This window comes from Stenella coeruleoalba (genome assembly GCF_951394435.1).
Source record: "Stenella coeruleoalba genome assembly, chromosome: 5".
NCBI lineage: Eukaryota > Metazoa > Chordata > Mammalia > Artiodactyla > Delphinidae > Stenella > Stenella coeruleoalba.
Window position 1 is genome coordinate 67,416,958 of NC_137150.1, and position 27,252 is coordinate 67,444,209.

General features: G+C 36.1%; 1 protein-coding gene across 1 annotated transcript; it reads left to right on the forward strand.

The window, feature by feature from the left end:
- Positions 1-1,804: 1,804 nt before the first annotated feature.
- CLDN16 (claudin 16) lies at positions 1,805-23,485 on the forward strand (the record flags this gene model as incomplete). The annotated part of the gene is made up of 5 exons (XM_079922781.1): positions 1,805-1,918; positions 15,716-15,818; positions 19,420-19,584; positions 22,494-22,685; positions 23,352-23,485. The coding sequence occupies 5 exons, from the start codon at positions 1,805-1,807 to the stop codon at positions 23,483-23,485; spliced, it is 708 nt and encodes a 235-aa protein (XP_079778907.1).
- Positions 23,486-27,252: the final 3,767 nt, after the last annotated feature.

The following is a 27,252-nucleotide window of genomic DNA, read 5'->3' on the forward strand; positions in this document are numbered from 1 at the left end:
AGGGACAGATTCACTTGTGACTCACCGAAGCAGCATGTGTGCGTTGTAGCTGCCTTGTACCATAGGTAATTCCATTCTTTGAATGGGTACTTTAAAAACTGAGTGCTCTTTTCCCCAACTGTTAGGTGAAATAAGTCAAAAAATAAATAAATAAAACTAAAAGCAATTGTAATGCCGCTCACAAACTAATGATAACTACTGATAACATATATACTTTATTTATGGCAGTAAATAGACATATTCCACATATGGTTTTACAAATGATTTTACATTTATATTTACAGTTTATACTTTTGAACACAAATCAATTAGAAAATAGCAAATTTTAGTCACAAAAGTTTATTATTTTAATATAGACTTGAAGGATGTTTTATCAATACTGATTTTAGTCTTTTACCCTAAATATTATGACTGAATCATTATTAAGTGGAAAAAAGTAATCCCTTCCTGAGCTGTCACTAAAATAACTTTCTTAGGAGATGATTCTTCCCAGAGTAATGACCTATTTCTAATCCTTTTCCCTTGATCCTCTGTCTCTTTCTCTCTCAATCTCTCTCTCTCCTCTGCCTTTCTCATTCCCTCTCTTGCATTAAGAACCATGTAAAATATTTTTTATTATCACTTAAAAATCTGTATTTTAGTGTAGAGAGGTCTATCTGATAATGATTAAATGAGGGTATGTATGCTCTTTTAAGTTTTTTTTTTTAAATTCTACTGGTTATGGAATATTTATACTCAATAAGTCTACCCATTCGGGTGTAGGTAAAACTCTAGTTGCCCCTGCTATATCACAGACTTTAAAAAATCCTTTAATTCCAGAATAAACAGTTTCTTTTTCAAGCATATTTTCAAACATTGGTTCATGGGGGAAAAGTAATCATATAGGGAATTCTTGGTCATGTTAATATTTACCATTTAGCTACTTTTGTCAGACACCGTTCTAAGTGATTTACAGACACAGTATCGTTTAATTTTCCCAAACATTTCATGATGTCTGTTTGTATTAATATTCCCATTTTACAGAAACCACAGCCCAAGTACCTTCAGTCTGTAAGCTTCAGAGCAAGGATTTATACCCAGAGCTCTTTGGGTTAAAATGCGCAACTCTTTCCCACTGAATGATGTCGAAAGGTTAGGAGCCATGGCTCTACCTGGGGCCCAGGTGCTTGGAAACCCTTTATGGGCTGTTCTGTCCAGCACTTTGGAATGCAAACTCCCTTGAGCAAGCCCTTGTTAGCATAGTTTCACCAGTGGCCTGTCTGTCTAAGGTAGTCAGCGAATATTAAAATAGTCCTAATAATAAAAGCACTCAGTCAACCATATAGCCCCCTTACTGAGGGGAGGAGGAGAATAGCTCACTTTCTCTGGAGGGCCTGAGAAGGATCAGTTTACAGGCGTCAGCATGGGGTGTGACCCTTCTTCCTTCTCTCCATCTTGGCGCTGGCACGTGCCTCTGGTGACCATCATCTCACATTAGCCCACGGTCTGGGCAGAAAACATTACCGGGGCTCCTTTTCTCCCCCACCCAAAACATTCTCAGTCCTTTCACTGACCTGGCTTCTGATTGGAGGTTCGTTGCTTCAGATAATGACCTCCAGGACCCCTCTGTGGGTTACAGCCTGTTTGTATTACTCTTACCGCAGCTTAAGACGCCTGCAGTGGGGAGTAAGGAAAAGGAAAAGACCAGCATTTTCAACATCCCCAGGTACCAGAAGCACAGAAGACTGACAACATTCCAGCTACCTGCGTGGGTCCAGGGCTGGCAGCTGCCCATGTGTCCCTTGCAGACAGGCTGTTCGTTAAGATGAGGGATCTTTTTCAGTATGTCGCCTGTTTCTTTGCATTTTTCTCTACTGGGTTCTTGGTTGTGGCCACCTGGACAGACTGTTGGATGGTGAATGCAGATGACTCCCTGGAGGTAAGAAGTCAGCAGCTTCTTTTACTGACCCAAGCCTGTCCAACTTTTCTCTAAGCCCCACTGGCCCATTACATTCGCTAGGACTAAGATAGTAATAATAGCCAACATGGTTGGACTTGCTTCTTACTTACTACTTACTGAGTCTTTACATTATTAGCTTATGTAATTCTCACAGCTCATCTATGAGGTAGGTATTGTTGTTATCCCATTTTACAGATGAGGTAACTGAATAAGCCCTTTTTCATAAAGGTAAATTTACACAAGCGTAATTATATAAGCTCTCCAGAAATTCACCTCTTCCATTGCTGCATATACCAAATTGAATAACATTCCATTAACATCCTTTCTCACAAACAGAAATTTGTTAACCTTGAAGACAGCATTAAAAGTAGTATGACAGACTTTCTTAAGGAGTGATCATCTAAATGTTGATCAAGTGATCAAACTCAAGTTATATAAAACCTACCCAATTACTGTGCAATGGAAAAAATGTCATTGTAAGGAGTTTCCAAGTAGGAGAAAACATTCTCTGGGAAACCAAGTTTTTCTAGTGTGTCCCAAAGTACAGGAGACAGATATGGGTTTAAGAAACCCTCTTTTAAAAATGAGTTGCTCTTGGGAACCTACTCTTCATGTACAAGATGAGTGAATGGTTCATATTCGAAAATTTTATTTTTCTCACTGGAGAAGCTCTGAAAGAAGTAGTTTTCAAGTTTAGAATTATTTTCTGTGGCTATAGGAATCTGAGAGAGGTAAAACTAAGTAAAAATCAATTCTTCAGACTCAGCAACTATTCATTTGTAAGGTTTCAAAAAGCGTAGGTGAGAAAAAGAAACAATATATCAGGAACTCACTGAGAATATACAGCAACTCACTATGTTCTCCTATGTACATCCTGAATGCAACAATTTACTCTAGCAAATGCTATACGTTTATGAAGTTTAAGAAAGATACCTGAGGGCAAGTTTTTATATTTTTTCTTCTAATTTTATTTATTAAACTCCCAAGTTGGAGTTTCAAATGGAAAGTAATAATCTTTTGTTTTTCTGTGTATTATTTTTGTGTTTTATTTTTTTCTTGCTTTTAAATTTCCTCTGACTCTTACATGGTATTTCAAAACCAAGAGAGTTTTAAGTGCTTCTTTAGCACTAGAAAATTATTTTTCTGAAAATTGTGATAGAACTGAAATACTATAAAGGATGTCTGCTATATGTTAATCCAGTGGTGCATTATCCGGCCATGCAAATAAGTGGTGAATGAAAAAAACAAACCAAAACTGTCCTTTGAACAGTACTCAGAAAAGTGCAGATAGAAATGTTCTGCTGCCATTAGCTTGCTAGAGTATGGGCTGCCAGTCGTAGGTGATGAATACAGAAATATGTTGGACTTGAGCTCACTTAAAATTATGTTTTTAAAAACATGCAAAATCTCATCTAAAAGCATTCTTAAAATATTTTCCAAAACAATTTGAAAATCTTTCTCCTTAAGCTGATGGAACTGCTAACTTCACTTGATGAGAAATGAAAGTTTAGAAAGGGTCAGACCTTGCTGAGACGGATTGGGAGTTCTGGCATTTAAAGTGTCTTCTTGCTTTCATCTCAGTACATACAACCAATCTTCCCTCTGTTCTGTGCAAGAACACTTCTAGGTAAAATGAGTGGAATGAGTAGTCTAGGTTATTCACCTTGAGTAAATCCTTGCTAACCTCGGACTATAGTTTAGTAGTTCTTAGCTTCTTTCATATTTCCCATACTTGAGATGTATTGCAATAAATCTTCCCCAATAATCCTCCCCATTAAAAGAAGAACCCTTTAGTCATTTGTAGAGACGTGGATGGATCTAGAGACTGTCATACAGAGTGAAGTAAGTCAGAAAGAGAAAAACAAATATTGTGTATTAATGCATATATGTGGAACCTAGAAAAATGGTACAGATGAACCGGTTTGCAGGGCAGAAATAGAGACACAGATGTAGAGAACAAATGTATAGACACCAAGGGGGGAAAGCGGCGGGGGGTAGGGGTGGGATGAATTGGGAGATTGGCATTGACATGTATACACTAATATGTATAAAATGGATAACTAATAAGAACCTGCTGTATAAAAAAATAAATAATATTCTAAAATTAAAAAAAAAAGAAGAACCCTTTAACAAATGAGGCCCCCTTCTCTCCAACAGTCTCTTTATTTGTCAGTATTTTTAAAGGGACATGGAACTCGCATAACAATTACTCCTTCAGTTGGCTAGCATATAAAGTCATAATATTATCCATAAATGTCAAGGTTCTGATACTCACTGACTCAATTTTACTGTTTTGTCTCTTTGCTTCCTTCCTTGTGCATATATCGTTGTTGGTCCATATTAACAACTCACTTTAAACAACTACTGGACAAAAATTGACACAATAAAAGGGCTTTTAAAAAAAAGCATACCCATAGAAAACTTAAACAAAAAGGAATATAATGAATTTTTTGCTTTGTTAATCTTTGACAGTGATGTAGGCATCAGTGTTGGAAAATGGATTCTGTAGTTCAGTTCAACAGAACAAACATGAAATGTATGTTATTTCAAAGGTGCCGTGCAAATCCTCCAAGGGGAGTCAAAGCTAAAGCAAGAACCATTCCTGCCTTTCATGAGCGCACGTTTAGGGAGGAACAAAGATGCACATGGAACTCTAATAAAGGGTGTAGGCCAATTCATATTTGAGAAAGAAATGAACAAAGCAAAGAAGAGAGAGTGATTATTTCCTGTCAGGAGCACTGGACAGGCCTCAGGGAGGAAAAGACATTTGAACAAAGCGTCAGAAAAGATGCCAAGGATTTCAAAAGTTAGAAATGGCAGCAGGGGTCTTCCAAGAGAGAGGACAAATAACAAAACTACAGGCTAAAGGTGAGTAACAGGGAGCAAGAAGCAGAGCTCAGGTATCCTTTTGACTTACTAGAGAATACTCAAAACACTACAAAATAGTATGGGGCCTCATTTATACCTGTCCTGAAGAGGTTAAATAAAGTAAAAACATTAGGAAAAAGAAATAGCACACGGAATTGTGCACAGTCCCAAGTCAGGGACCAGGGGTCCTGAGCTACCATGCTGCTCCTGTCATTCTTGATTCATGTGTGTCTTGGGGAAGACTGATGTGTGAGGAGAACCTGGGTTTTGAAATTATTCCAGCCTGTGTTCGCATCTTAACTGTCTTCTATTGCGCAGTCATAGCTCGTGTCTTCAGCTCAGTTTCCTCAATTATAAAATGAAGTTGAACTCAGCTGTTTTAAGGTCCTTTTTAGTCCTACATTCTTTATGAACTCCTTGACTATGACTTTCAGAACTCCTTGACTATGACTATGTCTAGGGACTTGACTATGTCTTCCAGAGAGATGGCCAACCGCTGGAGGACTGATGGCATCTAGAGCCTCCCTAGAAATTTCCACTAGGAAATCTAGTGTGAATAGTCTTCATTTTTCTGTTAACTTTATATGCTCTTTCTTCCTATTTCCCACTCTACTTCTCTCCTTACTTTTTTTCTCCCTTCCTTTCTTCTTTCCTCCCTGCCTCCTTCCTCTTTCTTCTTCTTCCTCTTCTCCCTTCCTTCTCCCCCCTTCTCCCTTTTCCTCCCTTTTAAAAAACCTTTCATGCCCTACTTCTCTTTTATTCTTCTTTTTCTACCCCCACCCTTCTCCTTCATCTCTTTATCTCTCTTTTGTGCTCCCCTTTTTTTTCTTTTCTTTCTATAATCTTTCATTCCACAAATGCTCTTTGATACCTACTGTCTACTTGGTACTGTGGTGGGTACAGGTTATGAAGGAGGATGAAACTTGGATCTTCCTTAGGTTTCTCCCAGCATATTGGCAGAGACAGACAGGTAAACTGATAGACAGTATGATATGACCAGTACTCTGATTACAGATAACTCTGAGTGGCCAGCTCACTCAGTCGTGTATAATCAGTGAAGGCTACCCAGAAGAAATATCTAAACTAGGCTTGAAGAACAAGTGAAAGGGGAAGAAAAAGTAGAGAGTATTGCATGCACAGGACATGATCTAGGCAGAGATCTAGGTATGAGAGTGCTGTATGTTTATCACTTTGGACAAATTGGAAAAAGTTTCCAACATAAGGAGGAGAATATAAGGGCTGGATCATCGAGGGCTTGCGTTCATGTAAAATATAGATCTTATACCATAGACAAGGGTGCTTTACTGTAAGCAAACATATATGTGTGTTTTAGAAAGAGCAATCATTCTGGCTAATGTGGGGAATGATTAGAACAGGGCTTTTTTTTTTTTTTGCGGTACGCAGGCCTCTCACTGTTGTGGCCTCTCCTGTTGCGGAGCACAGGCTGCAGACGCGCAGGCTCAGCAGCCGTGGCTCACGGGCCCAGCCGCTCCGCGGCATGTGGGATCTTCCCGAACCGGGGCACGAACCCGCGTCCCCTGCATCGGCAGGCAGACTCTCAACCACTGCGCCACCAGGGAAGCCCCGTGGGGAATGATTAGAAAGGGTAAAATGAATTATAGGGAGATCAACTAGGCAGCTTTTCCCATAAAACAGGAGGAAAACATTGATGGTCTGAACTAGTGTGGCAGCAAGCATAAAAAGGGTACAAATGAACTTGTTTACAAAACAGAAGTAGAATCACAGATGTAGAAAACAAACTTATGGTTACCAGGGCATAAGCAGGGAGGGATAAATTGGGAGACTGGGACTGACATATACACACTACCATGTATAAAATAGATAACTAATAGGAACCTACTGTATAGCACAGGGAACTCTACTCAATACTCTGTAATGGTCTATATGGGAAAACAATCTGAAAAGAGTAGATATATGTATATGTATAACTGATTCACTTTGCTGTACATCTGAAACTGACACAACATTGTAAATCAACTATAATTCAATAAAAATTTTTTTTAAAAGACATGAAGATATGGGAAACTAAAGAACTCACATTGATGGGATTAATAATTGATTGCATGTGGGGAAAGAAGGCTGATGGAGAAGGAGAAGTAAAATTTGAAATCCACTTTACTGTTTTGGGGTAATTGGAGGAAGGATGGAACCACTCACCTAGAGCTGAAATGGAGGAAAGTTAGTCTCTATACAGAAGTCATTAAGCAGCAACATCCCTGGACCATGACACTATTTTTTTCTTACTTAGATGGTTGCACAGCACCTTGAGGGGGCCAGGAAGGGAATGCTTTTCAGTGTGGTTTATAGGTTGGACTTGATGTTACAGGGACCTAAGATTAAGACCTAAGATTAAATCCCACCCTGCCAGGCAGTAGCTGTGTGAATTTAGACAGATGTTTAAGTTGTGTAAAACTGCATTTCCTCTTCTATAAAGGAAGGGTAACAATATGCACATGGTAAGTGTCTTGTGAGGGTTAAATGAGCCTGTGGATCTAGTTGACCGCAGTACAAGGCAAATACAAATCAGTCAATAAATGTTAGATATATTATCGTCTATTTGCAGTTTATTGTTTTGTTTTTGTTCTGGAGGAGGAGATGACATTTTGTACAATGTTCACTGAAGGGAGAAGTATGAGATTTAAGTTTTGTTCCTATTTTCTCTATTGATTCTCTTGGACACATTTTGTTTACTTCTCTGAGCTGTGGTTTTTTCCATTTTTACACTTATGACTGTTCCCTTTTTGTCTAACCAGGGGAATAAGGCAGAGAATAGAGACAAAATAGCATAAGTTATATACTAAATACATTTTAAAAGAAAATAAATTATAAATTAATAACAAAAATATGTTAATTACATCATAAAATGTGTAATTCTTCATTTCCACAGTAAAATAGGAAAGTAGCTTCTTCACAGAGTTACTGGTCTCTCAATTGTCAGAAAGAAAAAATGTTTTCACAAGTTTATTTCATTTTTCAGTTCAACTTTTGTTAATTATTTACTGAGAATTTGTCATGTACCAAGCACTGTTATGATTAAAATTTTATGACCTCAAATGAAAGGTAATCCACATTTGGATTTATTTTATCTTCATTACCAGGTTCTCCCCTGGGATTTCTATTTTAATTAATGATGCTACAATTCTTCCATACATAAATATTGAAATTATTAGAGCTAGCATATACTCTGATTATATATACTTGGTTTGCTTTCCAACTGATTTTAAACTCCTTTAACAGACATTTGAGCCTAGAAATATTCTTTAATTTGCCTCATGGTCTCCTACAGCTCCTAGCACCCCCTTCCACATAATGGGAACTCAGGATGCATTTGTTAATATGAAGTGAATGGGTACTTATTATGATACTTGACATACTTACTAAAAGAATGAATAAATGAGTGAAATATAATGTGAAGTGATATTTGGAAATCTCACGTTGAACACTAAATAAGAAGTATCTCTGTAGAAATACCATCACTTTTTCTTAGGGAAGAGCTTTCATCTTGCTGCAGTTTAAATTTTTTCAAGATATGGATTTGATCCCTCTTTTTAATCAGATAGGAAAAAAGAGCCAATCCCCTGAGATGTATAATAAAGTTGGTGAAGAGTGTATTCTCACCTAGAAAATATAGCTTTTCTTCCTGGTGCTTCAAAGAGGGAAAGAAATTAAGAAAAGGAGAGAGAGAAAAGGAAATTGATATTTTGTAATAATTCACTCAACATAAATTGTGATCTCTGCCACTGTCCAGTAATCTTTGCAAAGTTGTGATTCCATACTTTCATAAGGAAAACATTCTAAAATGATTAAATGTATGACTTAAATTAAATAATAAATATTAAAATGGAAATATTTATATAGTCCATATATGTAAATTAGGTAATATGACCATGAAGGCCGCAAACATTATATTAATACCTAAGAAGTTTGCATTATCCCATTCTTGCCGTTTGTGCCTTTAGCCAGTGATCCACAGCTAAGCAAGAAGAGTTAAACCAAATAATTTAGCAAATAAACTAAAACTAACTAAATAAATAACTAAATAAACTAAAAATAAAAATAACTAAAACTAAAAATAAATTATTTAGCAAATAAAATATTTAGCAAATAAACTCATGGTACATAAATGGAGTAAAAAAGAAAGGTGACATCTATTTTATTTATTTTAATCTTGTTTTCTCATCCTTATAAGTACCTGTCTTGAGTTCTTTTAGGCCCTGGGATAGTAAGAAAAAGAAAAGAAAATGTAAAAATTAAAAGTTCAGAACTTTAGTATGAAAAATTCAAATGCCTTTCTGTTCCAAGTGAAAATGTTTCATGTTTTAGTGGTAAAACATTATTTACTACAGTATTATTAAAACTTTTGCACCCCAATAAATATATTCAATTAAGTACTGGAAACAAGTAAGTTGCATCTTCAGCATTAAAGTACACTAGCACAGGGATGGTAAAGTGGTGTGAAAACCATAACTCTCTATTTTATGCATATGCAAGGTGGTTTTTAAAAGAATGTATCTTCATGACATCCCATTTTTCTTTTGGCTAATGATTATTCTTCCTATATATATTATATTTACACACAAATCCCAATGCATATGCATTTATAACATAATGCATAGTGACAAAGAAAAATCTCGTTTGATGTGGTCAACCAAGAAAAAACATTTACTAAGCCTACTGTGTATAATTACTATATATATTGGATTGGCCAAATGGTTGGTTCCTTTTTTTCCATAAGATGGCTCTAGTAACACTTAGTTGTCTTTTAAATTCATTCAAAACAATTTTGTTAGATTGTATGTGACAGCTGTCATATCAGAGTGCATTTAAAAAAGACTTATCAAAGTTGGTGAATTTTTGTGTAGCCATTTTAATATTGAAGACGGAAGAAAAAAAGCAATGCTTTCAGCATATTATGCTTTATTATTTCAAGAAAGGTAAAAATGCAACCTAAATGCAAGAAAAGATTTGTGCAGCATATGGAGAAGGTGCTGTGACTGGTTGAAGGTGTCAGAAGTTGTTTGCCAAGTTTTGTGCTGGAGATTTCTCTCTGGACGATGCTCCATGGTTGGGTAGAGCAATTAAAGTTGATAGCAAACACATTGAGACATTAATTGAGAACAATCAACGTTGTACCACATGGGAGACAGCAGACATACTCAAAATATCCAAATCAAGCTTTGAAAACCATTTGCACCAGCCTGGTTATGTGAATCGCTTTGATGTTTGGGTTCTACATAAGGTAAGCGAGAAAAACCTTCTTGACCATATTTCCGCATGCGATTCTCTACTTAAACATAATGAAAACGTTCCGTTTTTAAAACAAATTGTGACGGGCGATGAAAAGCAGATACTGTACAATAATGTGGAACAGAAGAGATCGTGGGGCAGGTGAAATGAACCACCACCAACCACACCAAAGGCCGGTCTTTATCCAAAGAAGGTGATGCTGTGTATATGGTGGGATTGGAAGGGAGTCCTCTATTATGAGTTGCTTCTGGAAAACCAAACGATTAATTCCAACAAGTACTGCTCCCAATTAGACCAAATGAAAGCAGCACTCGACGAAAAGCATCTGGAATTCGTCAACAGAAAACGCATCGTCTTCTATCAGGATAACACAAGACCGCATGTTTGTTTGATGACCAGGCAAAAACTGTTACAGGTTGGCTGGGAAGTTCTTCATTCATCCACCGTATTCACCAGACATTGCACCTTCGGATTTCCATTTATTTTGGTCTTTACAAAATTCTCTTAATGAAAAAAATTCAATTGCCTGGAAGATTGTAAAAGGCATTTGGAACAGTTCTTTGCTCAGAAAGATAAAAAGTTTGGGGAAGATTGAATTATGAAGTTGCCTGAAAAGTGGCAGAATGTAGTGGAACAAAACGGTGAATACATTGTTCAATAAAGTTCTTGGTGAAAATGAAAAATGTGGTTTTTTTTTTTTACTTAAAAACCGAAGACACTTTTTGGCCAACCCAATATATACATATATGTAAATTTCTCCTATGTAACAGGAGGAGAAAATGCCAATTAATTAAAGTATTTTTAAGTTTCTCTCTTCTCAAAAGATATATAAAATATATGGAGGCATGACAGGCACACTCAAAACTGCAGAAGATAAGACAATGCAGGCAAAATTGCATGTTGCCACTTGTAAATATTTTCAGAGGGATAAGAAAAGGGAAATTGGCAAAGACTAGCATAGAGAAAAGAGAAACCTTAATTGGAAACTGCTAAAGAGGTTAGAATAAGAAATTCCAGGATTAAGGAATTAATTTATGCCATTATAAACTCAACTAGGAAGAGGGACCATCAGTCCCTCTTCCCGAAAGTTTCCTGAAACTATTTTTCTATGTGGTATCCTGCTCATCCTTAGTATTGTGGTAAACACTTTCCAGAGCCAGTTGAGTAGATAGGGTCCAGGCTGACACCAAATCAGCATAAACTCTCTGGTCTCAATAATATTTCTTTAACTCCTGGATTTAGACATTCTAGCCTGTTCAGTCAAGTCAAAAGGACATATTAAGCCTCAATTGTGTGTACAGTATATCAGTAACCATTTTCTATGCCAAGTGAGAAATGAGAGTTAATGTGTATGAATTAGAAAAATTGACAAATATTTTCCCTCAGTAAACATCTTTTGAGCATCTATTATATACTGAGAAGGCGGATTTGGAAGCTCCTTGAAGCAAGGTGCCATGCCTATCTTGGTCATTGCTGTATCCCCAGCACTTAGCCGGTTGACTGACACATGACAGACATTTAGTGAACATAGTTTGAAAGGCAGACTTGGGAGACAGATGCACTTAAACGCATATAGAAAGATAATGCATATTATAAATGCTATAGAAATATGGACTAGTTACTGTGGGATCCAAGAAGAGATTAACTCCAGCTGGAGAGACTGGGAGAATCTCATGGAAGAAGGGATATCTTTGAGGTGAGATTTAAATGACAGGGAGAAATTTGAAGATCCACTCAGCTCCTGCTAATTGCTGCTACGTGCAGCCAGGGAGTCCAGGTGGCCAGACTGACCAAGTTTCCAAGGGAAGCCAGAAATCTGTACTCTTCTGTAAAATCTCTCTGTTTCACTGTTGGCAGGTAATTAATATTAAGAAATTTAGGTTGGCCTCATGTTTGTGACTTGCACTTTTATTGCCACATCTTGGATAAACTGACTTCTTCCCACTTCAGGACCAACAGATATTTATTGAAATGATATAAAAATTCCCTGAGTATTATTTTATATGCTATTTATTAATATATGAATCACATGTTAAGAGCACAAAGATTAAATTTGTAAGCGTCTATTTTGGACAACGCTGTGAGATAAAATTATTAGTTAACATTGTTTTTACCCGTTAAGTAAGGTTAACTGTAATATTTTAAGCATGAGTCTGCTTTGTAAGAACCTTGCCTTAAAACTTTAAAGAATGTAGATTTGCTTGTTTTAGAGAGTTCTTAATAAGCCATTGTACAACAGGAGGATAAGTGAAGATTCTAAATTATAGGCAAGGAGGGCTTTCCTAAATGTGATAAATAACGAACAGTCTTTTAACCTTGTATTTTGTGCACAAAGGCACCTTTAAGGGTGTCTCCAGTAAGTGCTATATTAACACAGAAGTTTAGTTAATTACAGCCGCTATTCTCACGTACCTTAACTGAGTGTGAATACCAAGCAATCTAATATTGTGCCCCTAAGCATTAATACCTAATGAAATTGGATTCCTTGTTTCCTTTAATGAGCTCATTGCTTTTCTAAATATGGTCATTGCAGGTAAATGATCAATAGCCTTGAAAATGACACCATTACTGGATTATTTTGGCAAGAAAAAAATACTCTTTTTAGTTTAAATATCCTCACATATATAGCTCAGCTCATTTCCTAAATAACCTCACATATAATGAGAATGACTATAGTAGGTTTTATTTGTTTGTTTCAGTGGCTGAGTTAGACAGCAGGAAACTGGGGACAGTTACTCTCTGATTATAGAATAGGACTTCAGGTCCATATGACCTAGCTCAAATTGGAATGAACTGGATCCAGTGTGTTCCTGTTAATTGAGAGACTGAAGGGTAATAGGCTATGAGAAGACTTGTCTTCTGTTGCGGTATAATAGTTCAGTACAAATTGTCTCTACTATCCATTTCTTAGGGCTGCCATAACACATTGCCACAATTTGGTGACTTAACACAAGAGACAGATTTCTCTTACAGTTCTGAAGGCCAGGATTTTGAAATCAAAGTTTTGGCAGGGCTACACCGCCTCTGAAGGCTCTAGAGGAGAATGCATTCCTTGCCTCTTCCAGCTTCTGGTGACATAGGCATTCCTTGACGTGGGCCCACGTCACTCCAGTGTCTGTGTCTGTGGGCACATTGCTTCCTTCTCTTCTATCTGTCTCTCCTCTGTGTGTCTCTTCTTATAAGGACACTTGTCATTAGATTTAGGGCCCACCCTGGTAATCCAAGAGGATCTACTTTTCTCAAAACCCTTAATTTAACTACATATGGAAAGTCCCTTTTTCCAAATAAGGTCACATTCACTGGTTCTGGGGATTAGAACATGGATACATCTTTTGGGGGGCTGCCATTCTACCCATTACATCTACCTTTCTCCACTTTCATATGGTTAGTTAGTAATGCTGAACTTAGTCACTACTCAGGTTACTATGCTGTTTAAGTACTTTACTAGTATTATCATTTATTGAGCAAATCATTTATGTTGTGTGTGTTTGTAATTTTTAATTCTTATAGTCACCCTAGCATTAGCTCCTTTATAAAGATAAGAAGATTGAGCTCAAAAAAGGTAAGGCCTTTCCAAGGATGCAACACAGCTAATAAGAGTGTCAATTTAAAGTCTGTGTTTTTTCAGTTATAGCTTAAATTTCATGTGCACGTAAGTTTAGATATTCACATCCTTCTTTAGAAATTGATATATTAGGTTTCGCAAGATGGATTTTCTTTATCAATATTTTGGTCTCTGTGGTGCCTCAGGTCAGATAATATTCCAACATTCTAAAACATCACTACTAGATTTAATCTTAGGAAGAGCAAGCCAAAGTGAGGTTTCATAGAATAATGGCCATAGGATGAGATTAAAGTTAGGGCTTACTACTTCACCCAAAATTATCTTCCAGTTTCCAATTCTGGAGTACTTTCACCTGAAGTAAAATTAGAATTTAAAAAAATAGGTTTTAAGTATACTGCAATGCTTAAGAGCGTACACACAGACTGCTGTGTTTGAATCCTATCTCCTCCATTTAACTACACTTTCTGGGGTTATCACTTAACTTTCCTGTGCCTCCTTTTCCTTATTTGTAAAATGGACAGTAATAATGATAGATCACAGGATCCTCTAATTAATAAGTGAGGTGATAATACACTTAAACAGTAACTGCTTCAGAGTATAGATTCAATATAGAATTATTAATTATTACCAATTATAAGCATTTTACATACAAAGTGAAAATAGAAGTACAGCATTCAAAATTGTGATGGAGGCTTCCCTGGTGGCGCAGTGGTTGGGGGCCCGCCTGCTGATGCGGGGGACACGGGTTTGTGCCCTGGTCCGGGGGAATCTCGCGTGCCGTGGAGCGGCTGGGCCCGTGGGCCATGGCCGCTGGGCCTGTGCGTCCGGAGCCTGTGCTCTGCAGTGGGAGAGGCCGCAGCAGGGAGAGGCCCGCGTACCGCAAAAAAAAAAAAAAAAAATTGTGATGGAGTAGCCAGCAGTAGAGTTTTATTTGGTGCACAGCACAACTTCAAAGCATATGGGTCAAAGAGTTTCATAGCACAGATATTCTCTGATATAATTTTCTTTTACAAATCAAATGTTTCATGTTCCTTCCTTTCTTCTCCACATCCGTTATAATCTCCCTGCCTTTGCATTTCTCTTCCCACTCTGCTCTGTTATTTCTTCTTTCTTTAAGGAAAACTTTAAGCTTTCATTTTCCAAGATAATTTGTGGTTAAATCTTACTAAACTATTCCCAGATTGCCAAGGTAATGTGAATCTGTAATCAAATCAGAATAAACAATCATATTAGTTCTGTCCCATATGTATGAGCTCTGTCAAGAATACTTGAACACATTTTCTGTTGGCATGTTTACAATTCTAGGAAATCTATTTTGACTTGCAGCTTATAGGTAAAATATGAGAAGGCTCAGGACACTTGTACCTTTTCGCTCTAAGTGGATACTTAGAATCATCTGTACAGCATTTCTAAGTAAAAGCGATTTATGACTACAAGGTTGTATGAAATTAATGTTCAGTTTGTTTATATCCATCTCATAGCTTAAACATTGGTAGTCCATCAGTGGAGCAAGGAAGAAGTAGTATGGTCTTTATGTATAACTTTCTTTGACCATTATTTTAAATTTATGAACTTCATATATAATAACATGTTTCTTCATGGGACTCATTGTTCATGATGAAGAAAAATTAATATACATTCCTAATAGACTCAAGATGTCAGCAGTTATCACCTATTGTTATATTGATTTTTTTTTTTTTTTGGATAAGTAAAGGTCAGCATATGGTAGTGAAATGAATTGTCGCCCTATTAAACTGACTCGATGATAGAACCAGCCATAGGCATTTGCATATGTTTAATTCTGATTTTATCCATCTTAGGCATGACTTCTTTCCGCCCCCCACCCCCAAATCAGGAAATGATTTTACTTCCTGGTGGGGAAAGCCTTGAGTTGTTAGTGCTTAAGGGAAAATACTCTAAAATGCATTGTGTTTGTTGTAAATGAAATTCTGATCATGCTTGTAACCACTGTACTTTGCTATCAAACTCACAACAGCCAAGTTCTTCCTTTGATCAAGGTGAATTGAAGTGTGTCTGCCTGAGTTGTTTCACATGGTGTCTTCTCCAACATCTAGGTGAGCACAAAATGCCGAGGCCTCTGGTGGGAGTGTGTCACAAATGCTTTTGATGGGATTCGCACCTGTGATGAGTACGATTCTATACTTGCTGAACACCCCTGTACGTATGCCTTAGACATCACCCTTGTCAGGGAGGGAAGACCAAAGGAAATTGAACTCAGGTTTCCATAATGTGTTTTTTTTTTTTTATGATTCAATATTAAGGTTCTGTCCAGTTTTAAATGTTTCAAATAGAAATTTAGTTTATTTCTAAAATGTGAATTGAAACATTTTTAGCATATTTTATCTTTTCCCATGTATTTATAAATTCCTTTAGGGTAAAAATATTATCTTGTTCAGTTCTGCTATCCCACAAAGGGTCTGGTATAGTATCTTATACACAGCAGGCTTATAGTAAACACTTTTTAAATTGAAATGAAATCTTCAGGGTGCAGTGATTTTATGATTAGAATTGACCGGTTAGATGAAAAGCATTTCGGAGATGTCTTTTAGCTATGACTTAGGTCAGATAGAAAGTTTACAGTATTTCAATGGATGACTTGCTAAGATAGAGAGACAGTGGATATAGAGGGCCAGAGACAGAGACAGAAAAACAAATAGGGAGAGAGATAGGCAAAGAGAGACACAGACTGTGGGATCAGGGAATGAAAAACATTAAAATATGTGACACATTCTTAGCAGAAATAATAAAGTCATCTCCTAGATCTTCCCTACCTTTAGCTTTAAATTATAATTAGGTGTTAACAAGGCCCATGTTTCTATGAATAAAAGATTTCATAGATCGAAAAACCTTATTATTGATTCTCTCAACTCTTCTCCATACCATTTGTTTATTTATGTGTGTTTGTTTGTTTATTTACTTATTAGAACATCCAATCGTGCCAAGAAGTACTGGTGCTGTTATTAAAGCAAATTGGTTTTAGTCTCTTTCAAATCAAATGATGGGTGGTGGTACAATATCACAACTTCTTTTCTCAAGATAAATGAAAAGTAAACCCTTAGAATGTGACTTTTCCCCTGAACAGCTATTTCGGTGCAGGGAAAAGCGCTTAAAAGGAGCTGTGCTCTACAAATATCTTTCTCTGCCATTTAGGATTTGAGTGCCTGAAACATTTTTTAATTCATAAAGCTTTTATTTCATTTTTTAGAAAAAGGCCTTTTATGTTTTCCTCTTTTTTTCCCTTCTTGCACTAACCTAGTTCTATCTACAAAGAAGCACAATTTGGTCAATAGGAATGGGCATTCATGTTCACGTGGACCCTAGGCTACTGCAGAAATGCAGTTCTATGGTTAGAGTTGAGAAGAAAATAGAAAGATGAAATATTTCAAACTTTTAAATATTTGTTATATGCATTTATGTAAGAAGAAAATAAAATTATTCACAAGCCTACTACACAGAGAAAACCACTGTTTATATTTTTAAATGGTCCTTTATCTTTTGCCTATACTATCTCACATTTGTCTTTTGATATATTTTTACCTATTACTTTCAAATAATATGCTAAAAATCCATTAATTTTCTTTAAAAAATTCCATCATATGCTTAAAGACTAGAGAGATGAAAATGAGTTATTAGAAAATAATATAACTGTACCCTCTAAGTTAGGATGTTACCTGTAAGAAAGTAGATTTTATTTTTAGTCTTTGGTATCTTTTATACAATCACAATTAGATCACATTTCTCATTACCTTGTATGCTTAGGGTATTTAGACCGAGATGCATTTTTATTTATTTATTTATTTATTTATTTATTTATTTATTTACTTATTTATTTTTTGCGGTACGCGGGCCTCTCACTGCTGTGGCCTCTCCCGTTGCAGAGCACAGGCTCCGGACGCGCAGGCTCAGCGGCCATGGCTCACGGGCCCAGCCGCTCCGCGGCATGTGGGATCTTCCTGGACCGGGGCACGAACCCGTGTCCCCTGTATCGGCAGGCGGACTCTCAACCACTGTGCCACCAGGGAAGCCCTGAGATGCATTTTTTAGGGCTCCTGTTGATACTGTTAATTTGAGCCCTTCTCCACCCCACAAATCAGGGTATTTAACATTATTCTGGCAGCCAAATCTCAGATAATCTCCAAAAGGAAATCCCTGGCTGGCCAGCATTAGCAATCTCTTGCAGAGCTGCCCTCTTGGAACTGGGCTAGCCATGTGGCCCCTGGATGACACCATAGGCATGAGTCCTGTAGTTCCACAGAGCATCTGAGACACACTTTGTATGGGAGCAAGGGTCAGAGAGGGGAAAACCAGGGCCAACAATGATTTCAGGGCACCCCATCCAGATAGCAACCCTGGCCCTATTGATCCCAGGTTCCAGAAGAGGACTTAGAAAATTTCAAGAGAGGCACTCCAAAATGTGGGACCACTTAGTTTGGGGTGCTGAATAGGAAGCCCACTTATATATAACATTTGAGGATCAAGGAGATCTGCTAAAATATAAAAACTCATAACACCTAATGAGTTACATAGTTTTCTCTTTCCTTAATTTTGAAGAAAACAAAATGAACTTTAGATTTGGCCTAAATTTGAAATTTGAGCCTAAATTTTAAAAAATAATGTCAAATTTTGAGATCTTAAATATTCACCTATTAATAAGGTAGAAACTGATTTTATGCATTGATTTCCTGTCTTAGATGGATTATAAAAATAATTTTGAAATGAGGAAAATTGGCCACATTTTCACAAGCCATCTATAACTAAATAGCCCCTAAATTTGCCTCATTATTGAGGAAAAATTATTTCAATTCAAGGAAACTCCAGGTCACTATGAAAATAAAACATAATTATGATACCATCAAAGGAATAAATTTTATTACTCCTCTCCAGTAGCCAGCTAAAGTAACAATAGTTCTGACTTCAGATACTTAACCCTCCATTTGTGGCAACATTATTCTTGTTTTAATTTAGTGTCACTGGGACTCACAGGTGAGGAGGCTTTCACAGTTGGTGATGCTCCCATTGCAGATGACTGCTACTATTCTACTTCTATGTACCTGATCTTCTCTTTCCTGGACTTTCTACCACATATTCTCATTGGCCATAGCTTTAAAATATGCTTCGTTGACAATGCAAGGTTGAAGGGTTAATGCAGAGTGTTGGCCAAGAAGGGTCACCACCTGAAGGAATAAAAGAAAATAAATAGTCTTCTGTTTAATAATGGAAGCTCCTTCTCCTTCTAAAGATCTGCTGTTGGCTCCTACCTGAACTGGCAAGAGATGTCTTGAAGTATTTTATTCTGCTCCCCTATTTTAACCAATTTGTTACATTTTTTCAATAAAACTTCAAACAAATGTAGTGATTATTTATTTATTGAATACTTATTGTTTGTCTTCAGAAGAAGAGATACTCTACTTTCAATTCAACATTAAGCTAATACTTGTAAATGAGACTCCTTCCAAAACAGGAGGCAAAAAGGAAATAGTTATTTAGTCCCCACCATATGCCAGGCATTTTACTAGATGGCCAACAAGGCTATAATAAGCAGTCCTTAACCAAATAAAACTGTTGATAGTCTCGTACTATTTTTGCATTTTATGAAAAATTAAGGGTATTTATTTTCAAGTTCATGCATATTTAAAGTCTGATTTTATTCGGTGGGCATGTGTTAATGTACGTGGTTGTCTGTTTTTTGGTGTACCTCTGTGTATTAACATGTCTCCTTCCTCTGACTATGCTGAAACCACACGCTCTGATCTTCTAGTGAAGCTGGTGGTAACTCGGGCGCTGATGATTACTGCAGATATTTTAGCTGGATTTGGATTTATTATCCTGCTCCTTGGTCTTGACTGTGTGAAATTCCTCCCTGATGAGCCATACATCAAAGTCCGCATCTGCTTTGTTGCTGGAACCACATTACTTATAGCAGGTATCGGTCTGGACTAGTGATGGGGATAAAGATACTCAACTAAGGTCTTGGGATGAAGAAGGGTGCTGTTCTGAAGTAGTTAATTTTAGGATAATATTTGACTTGCTTTTCTAGATTGAAGGAATAAGGAGCACATCCACCAACCCTGCTTTCCTTAGTTTTGGAATCAGATAATTAATCTTTTGTTAATATCCCTGGTCAGGGTTTATTGAAGTCCTCAAGCTATTTTTTAACTATTTAAAAAGTTATATAAAGCTTTAACTTAAAAAAAAATTGTGATTATTCCTGAAGTTAAATCCTAAAATAAGCCTCCAGCCGCCACCTTCTTGCCTGTACACGCCCTTACCAGTTCTTCTTGGCAATGAACTAAATTGTACCAAGTCCTGTGTTAGGCTTTTCTCATGTGCCAACTCATATGATCATAACTGTAACAATAAACAGATTATGCTCTTATCTCTACTTAAGAAGCTGCTGAATAAATGGAGTTCTGAAGACATAAATCAAGCATGAGTAATAAACAATAAATCAAGAATCACTTTATATGGTGTTTATTAGTGAAACAGCAAAATTGATATTTTACTGAGGTCTGTCATCAAATTCAATTTAGTCTTCCTTTATTGTCATGTCTTTTTTGGATCGTAATACAAGTTGGGAGGAAGTACATTGTGAAAGAAATCAAAGTGTAGGAAGATTGAAAACCAATGAGTCCACCCTCCAGAGAGAAAACCATCTTCTTTTATGCTAGCAGCAAAAAGTTAGCAAATGCTTGCAGGCATATATATATATATATATATATATATATATATATATATACACATACATACATACATATATAAAATGTGTGACCTTAGGCCAGTTAATCTGTCTCCTTTTCTTGGTCTACAAATTAGCGTGAAGCCTCAGCGATAATATCTACTCCTAATTGTTGTTGTAAAGATCTCAATGTGGGCACAGTAAGCCCATAGCTGAAAGTCTCACCCATCACATAGTCAAGAGTGGGGCTTCCCTGATATTTTCACACAAGGCCCTAAGGATCCTTAGGTTGTACTAAAAAATCACAAGAATTTAGCACTTTGTTTTCCTTTTAAAGACATTCATTCCCATATCCAGCCTAGTGATAACATAAAGCTTTTGTATGTAACAACATGTTCATGTAACACATTTAAACATCATTTAATGCTTTGCAATTTTATTCTAGAATGCTTTTTGAGACATCACTAATCTACTCCATTTTTTATAAAATAGCAAAATGAACTAAATTTAAAGAAAAATAAGTCACTGAAGAAAATCCCTGCAGGAACGGCTAAAGAGATACTCAATTAAATCGCCAGAGATGGCCAAAGCCTTGGAATCCTCATTTGAAATTAGTATGCCATGTATATATTTATATGTATACACACACACACACATATATATGCACACATAGATATATACACATAACTAAAAGTGGGGTCTTTTTGCTCGCCGCTCAAAAGCCAATAAAGAGGTAAAGATGGTGGAAAGGAAAGTTTGCTTTATTTTGGATGCAGGCAACCAGTGGGGAGGGCAGACACCTGTCCAAAGGCTGACCACCCCCCCCCACAACCTGACAATCAGGGAGCAAGAGCTTTTATAGGTGGAGGGAAGGGGCTACATGTAGAAACAGTACAGTCAGCTCTGACAGCCATCTTGAAATTGGTCATCGGTGGTCTGACCAGCATCATCTTGATTGTTTTAAGTACAGTTAATCTTCAGTTCCATGGTCAGTTTGTTCCCATTTCTTTAAGGCCAGTTCCCAGAATTGTGGCAGCTTATGTCATGGCTACAGTCTGCTCATCATATAGTTAACTTCTTCCACCTGGTAGGGGTTTCAGTATCTATAAAACAGCCCACAGGATATGGCTCAGAGTACTATCCATAGCCCTTGAGAAGGAACTAAAGGTCCTTGACTTTGCTTACTGACTAAACTATCATTGTTTTGTCCTGTCTGACTGCTTTTTTTTCTTCTGCATTTTCTCACATCTCTGATTAAACTTATTCTTTGGCTAAAGTTTTTCCACAGACAAAAGGCAGGCGGAGGACGTGGGGGAGAAAGGACCATAAGGTCCTGCTCCGTTTCACACACACACATATATATGTGTGTATATATATATGTGTGTGTGTGTATATATATATATATATATGCGCATATGTATATATATACACACATATGTATATGTATATATACCAAAATCTGTTTCTAAGTTTCGAAAAAAAGTTTTCATCCTAAACCTATGGGTTACAGTATTATGGCAAAGGTGTGGTAATTTACACCCTGTATTTTAATGGTTACTATGTGTTCATGATCTGGTCCTTCTTAAACTTCTTGCATTAAACAACTGGGAAAAGAATGCAATTAAATTGTGACTTCAATAGATATCACAGACAGACTTGCTAGAGAAAAAATGTCAGAGTTTCTTGGGGGTTACAGATTTCAGAAGCACCATTTTCATATAGCCTTTTGTCTGACAACTCGCCACTCTTTTTTCTTACCTCTGAGCCCTGGCATGCAATTTATACCTTTAAAGCAAGAGGACTCTAGTGGCATTGTTTCAAGACAATCAATTTTCAGAAAGACTAATCTGTGAGAATTAAATTTTATTTAAGATGGACAAAATTTCTTAGTCTATCCTAATATGGTGTGGGAGTGTTAGATAAATTTTCAATTTCTACTTCAGTTATTTGTTTTTAACCTCAAAGTACTAAAATGAAGGACTTTAAAAACATAGTTTCCATATGGGTGCTGATTATGTAGCTGACATAACTTCAGTCATGGGTCTGGGGAGCCACAGAATACTCTTAAATACAATACAGTAGAATACTCTTAAATCTCCTTGGATTTAAATTTTTAAAAGGCCTGCATTATTTTTAGCAATTTTCATCTCCTTCAGGTGCCCCGGGAATCATTGGCTCTGTGTGGTATGCTGTTGATGTTTATGTGGAACGTTCTTCTCTGGTTTTGCACAATATATTTCTTGGCATCCAATATAAATTTGGTTGGTCCTGTTGGCTTGGAATGGCTGGGTCTCTGGGATGCTTCTTGGCTGGTGCTGTCCTCACATGCTGCTTATACCTCTTCAAAGGTAAGAACAAAATAAAATAGCACACTTCCTTGCCTCCAGTATCATTCCTCCCAACCCAATGGAAACACAACTCACCAGCTTAAACTAATGTTGATAACTTGATCCCTACCTATTAGCATTAGAAATTTCAGTTGTTCAAGGACAACTGATTCGCAATACTAGAACCTTACTATCCTGTTAGTGGTATATTTGTTGAAAAGAAAAAAAAAGAATACTACAGCTACAACTGTATGTAACATTCAAATATATAATGGTTATTTTGATGTGTCATAATCTTGTATATCTCACTTCACCCAATCAACTAAATTTATATCTACAATTTATATCTACAGAGAAGTAAACAGAGAGCCAAGTCAAATGCATACTTGATGTTAAAAAGTGTGATGTGTTACTATTGGGTTTCTCAAAATGTCACTGAAAAAAAGTAAGGAAATCCCTCTTCTCAGAAGAAAGAAAAGAAAAGGAAATTACTTGATTGAATTTTAAATCTAAAAATAACTTTCCAGTTGAAAATCTTAGAGTTTCTTCTAGGTTCTTAGATGATTCCTTCTTATAATATTTATATTATTGCCTCTTTTGGGTAAGAGTATATAAAATTACATTTTCCCCCAAACTTTACTGAGCCATAATTATTTTTATATCGCCATGTTTATCTCTTCCAAACAGATGTTGGACCTGAGAGGAACTATCCTTATTCCAGGAGGAAAGGCTATTCAACTACAGCTGTTTCCATGGCCCAGTCATATGCAGCCCCTCGGACACAGACTGCCAAAATGTATGCTGTAGACACTAGGGTGTGAAGTGACACATATCAGTCAGTGTGTATATGTTGTTTAACTAACCAATCAATATGTTCAAGTTAATAAAATAGCCGGCCAATCCAGGAACAGTTATCTAGACTTCCTGATCAACTAAATTAATTGCTTAGCTTAATCAAAAAGTTTGATTCTCCTATCACTTCTCCTTCTCAATTATTCTTATATTCTTCCACATTCTTTTACCCTCTCTCTCTCACACATATACACACGTACACTTTCCCTGTATTTTAAGATAAGGTTGCTGGGATATAAAACTGTTTGTTGTGATATTGCTGCTAGAGATAGTGACATGGTGATATTAAAATTAAATGACGCTTTAAGAATAGAAAACAACTTTCAAAAGAGGTCAGAGATTTTAATCTTTGAAAGGATTGTCAAGCTCTTAGCTCTTTCCCTGGTTTTTGGCTCACTTTTTGTATTCTCAATTGAGTGAGTTATTTGATAACTTTGAAGAAGATGATTTTTCCAAATTCAAACAAGTGTATCAAAACTTACCATTGCTCTGATTCTGTTAAAATAGAAAAAGAAAATAACAGCTTCATGTACCAGCCACTGGTGGGAGTTAAAGATAAAAAGGTCCCCCTCCAAACTCTAAATGTCAAAAGCAAATGCTAAATTAATACCAAAGTCAGTGCTGACCTTCTTCCTCATTAACCACATTAAAGATCTGTGTATTTTTTTAATCACTACTCCAAGTTTGCCTATAGATTGTCAAATATTAAACTACAGCAGTTAATAGCTAAACCGGAGAGTTCACTTAGCATTGATTGGGCATCCAAATGTATCTCAAGAATGTAACATATTAGAATTCACCAATTCAGGTGTCCTCTCACCACTGGATCCTCAGCACCCAGCAAAATAGCTGACATATGATAAAATGTAAAAAATATTTGTTGCTTGAAAGCAATAAAGGCTCAACAATTCTCTATTGAAAAAAATCAATTTTCCTCACAAAATATGTGCTTTTTGAAAAAATAGAATTATATACACACTTAAAGAAATCAATGAATAATTGCTAAAGGGATTTTGTTCATATCCATAATATAAACATATTTCAATTTTTTTAATTGTAGAGTTTTTTTTAAAGGTATAAAATTTAACCTCAGGTTTTCTGGTTCCTTGAAACTCACATGAATAGCTTTAATAGCCATACAGTACCTTAACAGACTATCAACTGAACTACAAATTAGTTCTTTGGAAAATGGAAATTTAGTTGTGAACGTCTGAAGCTCCCAAAAGAAGTCTTTCCAATTTAAAAAGCTAAAAATAATGTGAAAACGAGATGATGGAAACTGGTACATACATTGCTGAGAATGATGTTCATGACTTCATATGACATCTCTTTACTAGTATCTCAGGAGAATTTATAATACAATCTTGGAATTAAGAGCAACTGATTCACTTTTATTTCATGGATGTTATTAACTGTAACTGACATTTAACAAAAGTAATTGTAGATTATGTTTACTAGTTATATGGGTATTATTCTAAGCATTTTAAAGCTTATTTTGTGTTGTTCTTTTTTCTCAACCTTAACTTTTAAATTTTTTATTACCATATTTATTTTATGATATATTGTCTGTCATGTTTTATATATTCTAATAAGTTTCTTGAAATACTTCTGGGGAAAGGCAGGGTAAATTTAATTAAATAATTAATTAGATTTTAGAGGTACAAATTTTTCCCTCCTTAAAGGTTTCATTTCTATGAGGAAAAAATTCAGAGGATTATGGTGATAATCGAAATCTATTAATGTTTTGAATATTTTTCTCAATAAAAACATTTTGCATATCCTGGGAAGAATATTAGTATTTTTTTAAAAAATCCCCTTGGGAATGTTCATTCCTAATCTACTGTAATCTAATGAAGCTTTCCAAAATAAAGCATAACAATGAATATATTTTGTATAGCAACTACAAAATATATTTATTGTACAGTGAACAGCAAAATAAATATCAAATTGTGAAGAAGCAATAATTGACATAGAGGTAGCTCAGCATGCTCAGAAAGAAAAAAATAACATAAGCCCAAAGTATACTCATATCTGGTTATTAGGTTGAATCGTTAAAATCACCCACAAAATTCTGAGTACTATAATTTAGCCATGTCCTGTTAATTGCAATAGGAAAAAATAAAAATGTATAAAATGGAACAATCTTATTTACCTATCCCTTGATTAATCATGACTTTCTAATATCACTTTTTTTTTTTTTTTTTTTTTTTTTTTGCGGTACGCGGGCCTCTCACCGCTGCGGCCTCTCCCGCTACGGAGCACAGGCTCCGGACGCACAGGCTCAGCGGCCATGGCTCACGGGCCCAGCCGCTCCGCGGCACGCGGGATCCTCCCGGACCGAGGCACGAACCCGCGTCCCCTGCATCGGCAGGCGAACTCCCAACCACTGCGCCACCAGGGAAGCCCTAATATCACATTTTTAACTGAAATTAGCCTTTTGTTATTATAAAAGTTATATATGTGCATTGTAGAAAGTTGGAAAACAAAAACAACCAAAAATGTATCTTGTTTAAATACCATGGGATCATATTCTCTCCACCTATACCACTACTTCTAAAACCCTATTGAACATCTGCACATTCTTCCAGATATTCTGTTTATACACGTACATGCAAAGACTATATATTCTTCTTTAAGAGACCATTCCATATCTGTGGCTTTGTAACCTAATTTCGCCCCATTAATTATCATTGTCTTTTCATAGCAATAAATTTTCATCTTATTGATAACCAATCCATGTTTAAATTTACCCAAGTTTCACAAAATGCACCATACTACTGGTTTGTTTAAACCAGTATTTTCATTTCCTCTGATTATTAGGCCCCTTAAGTCTCTTTTAATCAAGCTACATTTTTTTCACCCTCCCTGGTTTATTAAAAAAAAAAAAAGACAAAACTGAACCAGTTTTCCTACAGTTTATTCCACCTTCTGGATTTGTCTGGTGATGTCACTTAGCTTGTTTCTCTATACCTTGTATTTTCAGTAAGTTGAAATTTAAATCAAAAGTCTTTGATGGAAGCCTTAATTATGATAAAGTTGTTCGCTGGATTAGGGTGATGCTAATCTGATCTCTCCATTCTTCAGTTGTACATACTTTTCCTTCAGTGACAAAAACAAGTGATTATTGTGGTGTTATTTTGGAAACCATAGGAATATCCTATTCTCCATCAAACATAATAATAATTTTAAAATAATACTTTTAACAATTGATAATCTTTATTGGAGTCAGAACATTTGTTATAGTTTGTAGAAAGATGGTTTTCTAATTCTATTTTATCTTCATCTGTAGTAAAAACTCTTCTGTAAAATAAGCCTTGGTCTCTTCATTTGAGTCTATTTAGTTACCCTGAAAAGGCAGGATAAATGCTTAAAGTTCTTCCCTTTCATTTATCAATCCACAATACAAAATAAGGAGCTGACTTATTAGTGAGATAATATGTAATTTATCAGCCAAACAGGGACAATTAGAGAGTAAAAGTGTGGCCCATTAATAATTAAATCCTGGGAAAGTAAGGAGGTACTGTCTTTCTTTTAGCTCAAAGAGTGATGCATGTTATTTTTCAATATTTCCTTATATTTGAGTGTCATTATGAACCTACAGATTACCATTGATTCAATGTGCTTTAATCCATAATAACTATTATTATTATAATACTTAAATTGTTCATCTTTGGTCTGCCTGGGCTGTTTTAAACCGGCTCCTGTGTTTTCTTGATACAGTACTTTAAAAAATTTT